At 34.1% G+C, this 13,375-nt stretch overlaps 1 protein-coding gene across 1 annotated transcript in view; it reads right to left on the bottom strand.

Moving 5' to 3' along the window:
• LOC150106453 (regulator of G protein signaling loco-like) overlaps positions 1-13,375 on the bottom strand; it is a 292,774-nt gene that overhangs the window by 92,272 nt on the left and 187,127 nt on the right. Inside the window, exon 11 of the mRNA XM_090393006.1 lies at positions 6,742-6,948. Within this exon, the coding sequence (XP_090249132.1) occupies positions 6,742-6,948 (207 nt within the window). The remainder of the gene's footprint in view (positions 1-6,741; positions 6,949-13,375) is intronic.

Genomic DNA, 13,375 nt, shown 5'->3' with positions numbered 1-13,375 from the left:
TCTTTTGTTGAGTTAAACTTGGTGTTTGCCTGATTTTCTTTCATTGTACCACTCATAAAATTAATCAGACCTCTGCGGAAGCCTTAAAAGCTATTAATAACCTCGGCTTGAAGATAAAGTGATAATATAAGTATAGTTGATGATTGATTCCTCTATATTATTTAGACTAATCTGAATATAGGGTGGTGCAGTATAATATAAATTTCTTTATATTCAGATGAACATCAATCAACAACTAATGAATAAAAACGGAATTTAAAGAGGTAAAGATAAGATTAATAAACCAACAAAAATGGAACAGTCAGTTAGGTAAGATGTTCCAACAAAATGGAACAGTCGACAGGATGTGAATTCACTGGTATAAATTAAGCAATTGAATATTTTTTTGTGTGTGATAGTAGAAGAAGAAGTAATCCTTAAAATCTTGATAGTAAAATTAAGTGAATCACAGTGAGCAGGTTATGAAATAGAATCAGGCAAAGAAAAAGGTTATTTTAGAATTGAGATTATAGGATTTAAGTTTGAAGTTAATAGATTAATATGGCTGTTACATCCAGTACGAGAATGGAAGATGGTGAATTTTTCCGTACAGTAAACCCCCAACAGGATTTTCCTTAATTTTCGGGAAAAGAATCAGATGATGTACCATCTTTTTTTTTCCTTTGTTGAAAAGCTTAGAGAATTAGCAAACTGGACTGATTTTCAATTACTAATATTACTACGAAGTAAGTTAACTGGTAAGGCAAGGACGTTTTTATATTCATCTCCAGTGCTTAAGGAAACATTAGAATATCAGAAGTTTAAAGATATCTTAATTTCACAGTTCTCTAGATTGAGAAGTATTGGACCCAACTTGTGGAAACTACAGAGGATCACACAAAAGAATAAAGAAAGTGTTACAGAGTTTTATAATCACATGTTGACTCTTTCCAACAGTTTGAACTTGTCTAATGAAGATAAACCTCATTTGGATTGGGCTGTTTTCCAGCAGTTTCGCCAAGGTGTGAGACCAGAATTGAGAGAGACTGCCTACAAGAAGAAAATTAACACCTTAGAAGAATGTTTCAAAGTTGTCAAGAAAAAAGAACAAATGATAGGAGACTTTTGTCCCTTATCCAATGTAGGTCATGTGAACGTTACAAATAAGACTGATTATTCCTTAAACCAATCTGAAACTGGAAAGGATAATAATAGTGAAAAAGGAAAGAAGAACAATAATGAAGAAAATTCCTTAAATGTTAATCATATAGCTGAGAGTGAAGTACTATCCAATAAGAACAGTTTAATGCAAGAAATAAAAACCTTAATTCATCATGAAGTAAAAGGATTACAACAACCAGTAATGGATCCTTGATGAAGTAATGAAACAGCTGGTAGATATTACTACAACTTTTCATGAAAGTCACAACCCTACAACAGATGGAATCAAAAAAATGGTGGAACAAGAAGTAAAAAAACAGAATCAACCTATATTAGCAGATCTGGACAAAGTGGTGCATGGATTAGAAAGACTCAATCTACAGAAGTTACCTCTCAACCTCAAGCAAAGAAAGAGTATTTCTCCAACTATAAGGATCCTCCAAGATGCTTTTGATGCCACAGGACTGGGCATATTGCTAGGAATTGTTCCAATGCTAAAGGAACATACTCAAACAATAGATGGGATTTGAATTTTGGACGGATACCTCACAAAATGCATAATAATCTTGATAACTCTTTTAAGATGAATGAATCAATGATGAAAATCAGAGGAAATATCCAAGGGTATCGATGTAATATTTTACTAGATACAGGTTGCAATGCTTCAACTATCAGTAGAGGCTACCTCATGCACATCAACAGAATATGGAAAAATATTATTAAATTGAGAAGACCAGTGAGAATTACTACTCTCTCTGACTCTACTTTTATGGTGTATAAGAAAACTCGTGTAAGGATTTTTCTACCAAATTTTGGGTTATTTGTTTGGCAGGATCTACTAATTATTCCATCAACACCCAACTGGAGTTCTCAATCATTTTGGGAACTAACTTTATGAAAAATTATTGTTTCTCATGTGACTTTTCTAAGGGTGAGATATCCATAATGAATAGAAAAAGAAAAATCTGGAGAAATAATACACCTACAAATATTGGATGGAAGAAACAAACAGAAAGGCATGGTAAGACGAATGTGATACAACCTACAAGTGAAGTACAGCCAACTACTAATGAGTCAATTGAAGATTTCAATGGCTCAAATTCTGGTAAATCTAATCAACCTCAAGCTAAACCTACCACAAACTTAACATTACAAGAGCAAATATCTACACCTGAATTAGAAGTTAGCAAGACAGATCAACTGAATAATTGGAATCAACTTTGCCAAAGCAATTAGTTTACATCCAAGATCTAATAAGGCAAGAAGAAGAAGGGAAGGAAAGGACAAGTCTGACAGACTATCCTACTTGAAGATTCTTTGAAGAATGCATATGGAAGGAAAAGGAATTATCAGGGAATGACAGATCACAGTAGTACCATTAGAATGAAAAACCCAGTCATAAGACAATCAAGACATAATGCTAGAGACAGAAATGAGGGACTCTGCTCTGATGAGACACTCCCATACTACAAAAATAAGAGACAAACTACTCCCAGTAATGAAAGCAGAATAAATCTAAGTGAAAATGTAGAAAGATACAAAAATACTGACTGTAGTAATAAATTAGATTTTATTCAAACTAGATATTATTTAAGATCTCGAAAGGGAGATAAGAAGTCTATTTTCTCCATTCATAAGTCTATTGTGAAAAATGTTTCTTTAAAAAAAAAAATTTCAGAGGAAAAATAAGCCTTTGTTAAATTGTGAATAAAGAATTTTATGATTTATTAATACTTCATTCATGATTTAACATATATTGTATTTCCTGAGCTAAGTTTGCTCCTATGTAAATTTTGAATTAAACACTTACTGTTAAATTTTTATTGAAATAATAATTGTAATTTTATTAGTTATTTATTCTATATAAATTCTTTATATACCTTGCAAATATATCCTAAATGAACTGTGATACATGTTTTTATTATTGTAAGTGAAAGTAAATTTAAGCATTTCTGCTAATGAGATTTGATTGGTCACTGTCAAGGAAACGGGGTTATTTTTAGGTAGTGCGTGATTAGAGCGTGTAGTACTGTATACAAAGGGAGAAGTGAGTTGTTATGAGCTGAACTAGTCAGAACCGGATTTTGGCAAGAAAGAGGAGAACAGAGTTAATTCGAAAACGAATGTAAGATATAGAGGGAAGCCATAGAGAGAGAGACATAGAGTGCGGTAACGAGTGGCAGAGGGGGAATTTATATATGCCGTAAATCAACTAGGAAGGAACGGGAATTAATAGGCATTTCAATTTATTTCTATGGGAGTTCTGATACTATGATCAATTCCAAATGTTTAGTGGAAGAATAGTGCAGAACTGAAGTTGATACTTAGAAGAAAATAAGGAATTAGTAGATAACTTAAACCAAGTGCATCAAGACTTGTGCATTTCTGTGTCTATAATTCAGTTATTATAGAGGAAGATTTCTTTTGAATTGTGTTGCCATAAAGTAAAAGTAAACAAGAATTTCAATTGTGCCTATGCGAATTTGATGTGTAGAAGCAGTAAACCGGTAAGAATTGTCCTTTCTATAACCTGTGAAGCTATGACAGTTACCTCAGTCGGATATATTTTGACCTTAGCTGTGGTGTTCTGTCAATTAATGGTCGGATGTTAGATGTACAGAAGTACTTTCCCCCTTGAAATAATAAGTGTTATGTTGTTCTATTGAGTGTTAGCTGACTGAGAAAGAATACAGTGTAGCCTGTCATAAGATTAATTATAGTAACATTTGGAAGGTTAAACTTTTAAGAACTATTCTCAACTTGATTGACTGAGCATAAAGAACTGTAAAGCGAATGTTTAATAGTTAATGGATCGTAATTATTCTGAATACCTTAAACTGAGCTAATGTATTTATGATTTAATTTATCTAATTGGATAGATAGATCTATGTGAAAGATATACTAATGCTTTAAGAATTAAGAAATGTCAACATTAGTCATAATCCTCAAACCTAGTCAAGAAGTTACTAATATCTGAATATGAATTTTTGTAATTGTTCAATTTGATAACCTCGGCCTGAAGATAAAGTGATAATATAAGTATAGTTGATGATTGATTCCTCTATATTATTTAGACTAATCTGAATATAGGGTGGTGCAGTATAATATAAATTTCTTTATATTCAGATGAACATCAATCAACAACTAATGAATAAAAACGGAATTTAAAGAGGTAAAGATAAGATTAATAAACCAACAAAAATCTAAGTCAGTTAGATAGGACGTTCCAACAGTAGAACCTTCTGTGGGACCGTAGGCACAAATAAGTCTCATTGTCCAATTCCCCATTCTGATATTTGCCGATATCACTGTACTTGAGACTGCCTGCCATTCAAGAAGATTAGCTTCGTATTTGGTGTTGAATACTATGGCTACTCCTTCTTTTCCTTGATTGTTATTGCCTGAATATAACATTTTGTATTTATTGCTCAGAAAGATCTCACCAGTTTTTGTCTTTTTTGTTTCAATCACTCCTATTATGTTGATCAGGTACTTAGCAGAGTGGTTAGCATATCCACTCTCAAGCCAAAAGGCTGCCAGTTCAAATCCTGCCGTGGGCATGGATGTCTGTGAAAATACTAGTGGTGCTGGTGGGCAGTAGATGCCATTCATGTAGATGATGATGGTATTTGGGATTTGTTGTAGTTGTTGGATTAAGTGGTGGAGACAGAGTTGTAGAGTAGGTGCCCTCCCTCGATGAGTCTTTGGACTCCCTGGAGGTGTCATATAATAATAATAATATTTGGTTACACATCTTGTTCATTGTTGTGATGTTTGGCTTGTGTGCTGCTGCTCTTCTGTGGAAATCCAGTAAATGAAGTTTTTTTTCGTACAGTATTTGTTTTCACCATGGTGTTACTGGTGCTCTGGAACTCATCATGAATGGCCTGTGCAAATTGTAGGCATTTTTGTGTGTCACGTGTTTTAACACCCTCCTGTCCCTGTCAGTTATCTTTGGCAGTTGCCCTAGGAGTTTTCCTTCACTAGTGATGCTAGAACATCTCCATTTTTTGATCACATCGTCATGATTTTGGATGCTCCAGTTGAGCGGCAATGGTACGTATGGACATGTGACCAATATGACAGCCCATGAAGACACCTCTCCAAGTCACTGAGTTTACACTGTATTGCCATACCACCTGTATTCAACTGCTATGATGAAATACTGCTTCCTACTACTCGAACACTGGTTTTTATATTATTAAGAAACCTGGAATATTCCATAACTTCAAATAATAGTGGTGTCTGGACAATTATTGGTAGATAGTGTAATTACTCATATAAGTATACATATAAATTAGAACAACCTGATGTCTAAGTGGCAGAAGATCCAAATGGAAATTTTCCTGGTGAGAGAGCTCTTCCAAATTTTCTTTATCCTCTCTCTCTCTCCCCCCCCCACCCCCCTATACAATTTCTCACAGTATTCTTTTCATCTGTTTTTGACTTGGAATTTACAAGGTGAATTTGAGCATACATATTCCACCATATGTATGCAAAAAAATCAGACTTCTAGATTTAAACTTAGGGCTGCATGGTAGAATACGAAATGGGGGAAAAGAACACTTGGAATATCTAAAGCAAGTAGCCACCATCTTGAAAAAAATTAAATTTGCTTCAAAATGCAAATAAAAAATCAAAAAAGTACACAACTTCAGTATTAAAACTGTGGTAAGAAATTATAATGTGGTATCGTTAACAACTTCCTTTCAAAAATTTTCATCCAAATTAATCTGTTATCTGCAAGGATGCCAATATTGTCAGATCTTATATTTCAGTCTGCTAAGTGCTTCCTGAGGGAGAAAAAAAAAAAAAAATTGTTTTGATAACTTTTCCTATCCTGTTCTGCTTAAGTGGCCACACCACATGAAATTAGCTCTTTAAACATTACTAATGCTAACAATGTCAAGTTCTTTCCTAATATATTCGTTTCTAATATGATACTGCCACTGATCACATCTGTTCACTCCCTAATTTTTCTCATCACTCTCATATCTGTAGTCTCCAATCTTTGATCAAGTGTTTTATTTCTAACACAGCTCAGGTCCATAAACTAAAGTTGGTAGGAACACTGCCTTCTATACAGCTCATTCAGTGTTTTGACTAATTTCTCTCTTTTGTTCCATATAAGTCATTCAGCTGACTCCCTACCATACTGGCTTTACTTATTTTATTGTCTATTTTCATTATTTATGGAAATAGACAAACTGGCTTGAACTTAATTGACCATCTTCACTAAAAATTGTGACTAAATAAGTGAAATGTTTCACCTGTTCTGTAGGGTTTCCATTCAAGATGCAGATATTTTTTTTCAATGTTCTTACCTAATTATTTTCACAGTCTGTCTCTTCACTTTTAAATTTTCATGCCAAAATTAATAAAACAGTTATTTAGTTTAGTTAAGGAATCCTGCAGACTTGAACTGGATTTATTTCAAGCTGAGATTACCATCTCCTTATGCTATAATTTCACTGCAAAGTGACTTTGTGTGCGAGTATTTAGGCATAAAATATAGAAAGCATTCATATCTCCCTACCACTTAATAACATTTGCCACATGTATGAAAAAGTAGATATTTTAAATGTTAATCTTATATCTTACCTGATCCTCACCCATAACAAAAGCTTCTACAGCCGTATAACTCAGGTTCCTCTTCTCTATAAGACTCTGCAGTAGCTCACCTAAAGTCTCTCCTTTTTCAGCTTTTATAACAGTAGTTGAGCAATCAGGAAGAATCACACGACACAAATAGCAACCCTCTATGCCACACTGACCAGGAAACATTGCAAGCTCTGCAGAGCTTAGAGACTGTTTTTCAAATAAATAAATAAAAATAATATATATATATATATATATATATTGGTAATGAGAATTTGTCTTCACATTAGTGACTTTATTAACAGCTTATTTAGTTTTATTAATCTAATTCATAAGTGAATGAAGTTTAAATTGTAATAAAAATATATATAAAATATGAGTAAGTGTTGCATAAAAAGTAATTAAATGAGAAATAATTTACCACTCACAACTAAGAGACATTTATAAATATTTATTCATAAAAAAAGAGAAAAAAAGATATTTTTATATAGTAAATGGCCTTAAGATCATGTACAAAATGAAGTTACAATACAGAATTGATATACATTGGGAGCCTAGCAATAGGCAGAATTCTGAAAAATAGGTGAATGGCAGATGAGATGTATAATGATAAAATCCTGAATTAGACTTTGAGATGATGTGAACTCAGTGGTACTTCATATGGGAAAAGTAAAACTAAACCATGCTCAAGCAATGATACTGTATATATGCAGCACAAAACTGTCTATACGTAGTTGTTATGCTACTCATGTATCACACTGACCATATAAAGTATTAAGTGTCCTAAACTGAGAACTAGTTTATCATATTAGACTGGCTTGAACTGAAAATGTAAGGAACTTATTTAGAAATGGCTATATATTTTGACATTACAAAATTTCAAAAATCAAAACAATTCATGGACTTGTCTTCTCACTACCTAACACAGTAAATATTAAACATTATTATTCAATTATTTTACATTGAATAATAAGGTTTAAAAGTCAATGTAAAATAACTAATAACCAACTAATAAGTACAGTAATCCAATTTTCTATGAAAAGATGGTTTAAAAGTATCAACTATCAGTATTGTTCCCCATGGCAGAGCTGCATGCTTCCTTGCTGACTGGGGAAAATCCATTGGATACAGTGGACAGCTGTGAATAATGCCGAGTCACCAGCCACATAAGCAACAGTAGCAACAAATAGCAGAGTAGGAAATGATTGTCAGACATACAAAAATATTTTGGGAAAATTTGGAGAAAAGAGCAAAGCTAATAATATTGGCAAATACTTGTTGGATTTCTGCTCAGGACATGGACTCGTTATTACTAACACCATGTTCCAACATAAAAATGTGCACAAATTCACATGGAGAGAAGAGGCAAGAAATAAGAAAAGTCTCATTGACTGTGTTATTGTTGATAGTGATGTTTTCTCCTTGGTGCAGGACACCAGAGTGTACAGAGGATTTGAAATTGGAAATGATCACTATTTAGTCTTGAGCAGGATAAAATTGAATTTCATATTGAAAAGAATAACATGTAAGAAAGTTTTAAAGCGAATAAAAGTTGAGCAGCTTGCAGATGTGAACTGTAGACTAAAATACACAAAGATTTTTGAAGAAAAAAATGAAAGAATTTGAAAACAGGAACCAAAAACCATGGATATTCAGTGGAAAGCCTTGAAGAAAAATCTGATTCGTTCTGCCAGAGAGATGTGGTGAGTTGTCTGCAAGGATAGAAAAACCAGAACTCCATGCTGGACACAGGAAGTTAAAGAGGCAGTGAAGGAAAAGAAGAAAGCATATCAAAAGTTCCTGGCAAATAAGTCAGCTTGTGCTCTTTGAGAATACAGAGACAAATGGAAGAAAGCTAAACGCTGTGTAAAACTGGCTAAACAAAAGTCATGGAAGGACTTTGGCAAGAACATAGAAAATAAATATCAAGAAGGTGGCAAAATATTTTGAAGGTCGTTGAAGAAGCTTAGAAATGGAGGAAAGAATACTGTAAAAGGACTTAAAGATGATAAAGGTGACATGAGAACGGGAGAAAAAGATATCCTTGAAGTACTTCAAAAAATGGCTAAATGAAACAAGCAGTGACAGCACAGTGGTAAAAACACTCAACAGGCATACAGTCCGGAATATATATCCATACTTGAAAAAGCTATCAAAGGCTTGAAATGTGGAAAGGCAGCAGGAGTAGATGATATTCGACCAGAAATGCTGAAATATGGTGGTATAAAAGTCTTATAGTGGCTGCAATGCATAGTTCAGAAGTCCTGGACAGAGGGATGAATTCTCGATGATTGGAGTTGAGCTCTCATAGTACCCATATATAAATAAGTACCATGAGAATAAAGGGTATTTACAGAGGTATTTCCCTACTGAGCATTCCTGGTTAGATTTATGCAAGTATACTTGAGAAACAGTTGAGAAGAATTGTGGAAAAAAAGCTTGGTGAAGAACAAGCTGGATTCAGGCCAAATAGAGGATGTCAGGATCAGATCTGCACTTTATGACAAATAGTTGAAAAATTATGGAAATATAACAAAGATCTGTATTTAGATTTTGTCGATCCGGAGAAGGCATATGACAAGGTGCCAAGAGAGAAGCTATTCAATACACTACAGTTATATGGTGTCAATGGGACATTATATCAAGCAATACTTAGTCTTTGTTTGAGTTGTAAGTCATCATCATCAAATTCCTGCCATGTACCCTCAAGGGGTGTACAGGATATGGTAGTACTACATGAAAAAAATTACATCATCACTATCTTCCTATCTACAATTTTCCTCCAAATCAGTCTGTTACTTGTCAAGACTCCAATATTATCATTATCAGATCTTATATTCCTATCGTCTAAGGCACTTTGTACCGTATCAATCCACCTATATCTTGATTTTCCTCTGGGTCGTTTTCTGCCAACTTGGCAGAGAACACTTGATTTACTAATCTTTCCTTGCCCATTCTGTTCAAGTGACCATACCACCTGAGATTAGCACTGCTAACACATTCCTGGATGCTGACAATGTCAAGTTCTTTCCTAATATCCTCATTTTTGATATGATATTGCCATTGATGCCATCTGTTCACGCCTCTAATCTTTCTCAGGACTCTCATATCTGCGGTCCCTAGTCTTTGGTCAAGTGTTTTACTTCTGACCCAACTCTTAGATCCATAAGTTAAAACTGGTTTGAACACAGACTTGTATACAGCTAATTTAGTGTTCCGACTAATTTCTCAATTATTCCAAATGAATTTATTCAATTGACTTCCCACCATACCAGCTTTGCTGATTCTGTTGTCTATTTCTATATTTAATTTACCATCTTCACTAAAAATCCTGCCTAATTAGCAGAAATATCTTATTTGTTCCACAGGTTCTCCATTCACAATACAGTTGACATTTTCAATGATGCTGCCTATTTTCATTGCCTTTGTCTTTTTATTGCTGACCTTCATACCATATCTATTGCAACAGCTATTCAATTTAGTCAGAGAATCTTGCAGACTTGTAGCAGATTTATTTAGAAGTATAACATCATCTGCATAAAGCAAAGAGCTGATATTAACATCTCCAATTTTGATATCATATTTAATACCACTTTCCTTCATAATGTGATCCATATAGATAATGAATAACAGAGGGTATAATGTACATCCTTGTCTCACACCAGGAGTTGTAAGTCAGCAGTTAGAATTGAAGGAAGTACAGGAAGATGGTTTAATGTTAAATCTGGTGTCAGACAAGGATGTGTGTGTAAGGAGGATGTCCAAGAATGGTAAACTACCATCCTTTTCTTTTTCCATGGTGAAATGAATGCTTGGGTGAAGGCTATTGATCTGTTGTAGTAATGTAGTAAGTTCCCTTATATTTCAGGCATCTCAGAACCTATTGGCAGAATTTTGAAGAAGTATCATCTCATTCCCACATATTTTCCAATCAACAAAATTTCTCACTCATTGCCATCTACAAAAGACAAATTGGCGCCTCTATCATTAGCTGCCATTTACCAGATACTGTGTGAATGTAATTTAACACACTTTGGACAAACAGGCCATTCTGTGGAAAAAAGAATGAAGGAACATCAGTATTACATCAAATACATGAAACCTCAAAAGTCTGGTCTGGCACAACATAGTATTGGTGCTAAACACAATATCCAGTGGGATAAAGCTTGTCTTCTCCACAGATGCAAGTTTAAATATGAACGCCTTTTCAAAGAAAGTTGCGAAGCCCTTTTACATTGCCCAAATTTGAATTGAAATGATTGTCTCTCTCTCCCAAAAGTTTGGGAGATTCTTATCTTATGTAACCATCAAAGAAGTAGCTTTTAAGAATTATTTAATAATATTTCATTAATATTAATTTTCTAGCACATGGCAACAATTTTAATTGGTAATCCACCAACTGTTCTGTACTTTGTATTCCATTCCTTTTTAAACTGTTTGTTCTACAATGATGATGTACTGTTAATTTCAGTATGAAATATTTGTACCTTTATTTCATTCAAGTCAATTACTGTGGTTACCATGTTAAATTAATTTTTACAGTTATGCCATGGGTACCTTTAAAGATTAACCTTATACAAATCACAAATCCACCCAGCTATTCAATACTGCTCTCACATTTGGAGTGGGGCTCCTAAAATCTCCCTCAAAATGCTTGACTCAATACAGAGAAGAGCAATTAGATTGATAACTGACCCATCTCTTACCAACTCACTCCCCTCACTTTCACACAGACGTTTAGACTCTGCAATTTGTGTATTAATAATAATAATAAATTTGGTTTAATCCTTTATCCAAGTGTAAGCAAACAAAGTTTGCACCTGAAAATATCTTCAGGACTGAGGTAAGGTGGTACATGCCTTGGCAACTTGTAGCAAAGGTGGACCAAGCTCTCATCACTCCTTGTCTCAGTATCTCCCATAATGCAAAGCACATCTCCTTGCAGACATGTATACTGCTATGCATTAAGGGAAGGGCCGCTACCCTGACCGGTTTCAACCTTTATTGAGGTCTCGTCAGTGGGAGGCAAACCCAGGGTGGTGATACTAAGGCAGAAGCAATGGAGAGGTCATATTTACCTATACGAGTTGCCAATTACTCTGGATTTTGAGAAAGATGTTGGAAGTTTATTTTGCACTTGGTTAGACTATAATAAATTTAGTTTAATCCTTTATCTAAGTGTAAGCAAACAAAGTTTGTACCTGAAAATATCTTCAGGACTGAGGTAAGGTAGTACATCCTTTGGCAACTCGTAGCAAAGGTGGACCAAGCTCTCATCACTCCTTGTCTCAGTATCTCCCATAATGCAAAGCAGACATGTATACTGCTATGCAGTATACATAGCAGTATAAAAAAAAAAAAAAAAATTTAAATTGTGTATTCTATAAACACTTCCATGGCAAATGTTCATCTGAAATAGCATCAATAATTCCCCCACTTAGTATTAAGCTCATTGGAACATGTACAGCTGCCACCCAACATCCTTTCACAGTGCACCTTGAAACCCATAGAACAAATGTCTTTTCCTCCTCCTTCATCCCTGCTACTGCTGTACTGTGGAAAAGTCTTCCTCCTGAAATATGATATACAGGCTTTTAAATCAAATGTGAATAAGTTTCTCCTTTCCCAACTCACTACCCATATATGGTACTAATGTACTATAGGTTGATCAACCAAACCTCTCGTGTACAGGCCCAACATAAAAAGAACTGAAATAGATGAGTTAGCAGTATTAAAAGATAGACTCAAATACAGCAGTGGAACTGGATGGGATATGGACATAGATACTGAAGGAATATTTATGCTTTTCACATTCCTTAATTTCAGTTTCACATTTTTTTATTGGTGAATTCATCATTCTTGATGAATTTGTTTCAGCAGTTATTCAATTTAGTTAAAGTATTCTGAAGACCTGTACTAAATTTATTTAAGAGTGTAATGTCATCTGCATAAAGTCAAGAGCTGAGAGATGATAAGAATAGAGACAGTGTATACTTTTGTCTTACACCTGATTTTACATTAAACTATTTTCTCTCGTCTCCTTCAATGCAACTTAAAATATTAACTTCCAACCTAAATATAGACTATGTATTATGCTATATATTGTCTCATGAACTGTCGGATTTAATTTTATTTCCTTTATATATATATATATATATATATATATATGTGTGTGTGTGTGTGTGTGTGTGTGGATGCTATCCCAATCATCCAGAATTCAACCATTTGACCAGGTGTGATGAATTATTTTACAGCCACAGTAGTCACTAAATGTCATCTACTTCAGCAATCCTTCCACATTTCAAGTTTCTGATGAGTTTTTCAACTGCAACTATTGTCTATGCACCTGACTGCAGTCCTCTTGAATATTTTACCTCATTTAATAATCCTTTAAAGTAATTACTCCAGACATCCAGAATAGCTTCCAGAAAATCTGCCACTGTCATGACTTGTTTAGCTACTTTTACATATAATATAGAGAAAAATGTATGAAAACTAGGCTATCTCAGAGAACATGCTGACTCACTTGCTAGGAACTTTTAACATTCTTTCTTCTTTTCCAGGATTGTTTCTTTTAACTTTTTGGATCACCATGAAATTCTGATTCCTTACATACTTCACCACAATGCCTCCAAGG

Source organism: Typopeltis vanoorti, chromosome 5 (genome assembly GCF_054136105.1).
Source record: "Typopeltis vanoorti isolate ZY-2024b chromosome 5, IOZ_Tvanoo_1.0, whole genome shotgun sequence".
Lineage (NCBI taxonomy): Eukaryota > Metazoa > Arthropoda > Arachnida > Uropygi > Thelyphonidae > Typopeltis > Typopeltis vanoorti.
Note: the sequence above shows the minus strand (reverse complement) of the source record. Positions and strands in the feature narration are given on the sequence as shown.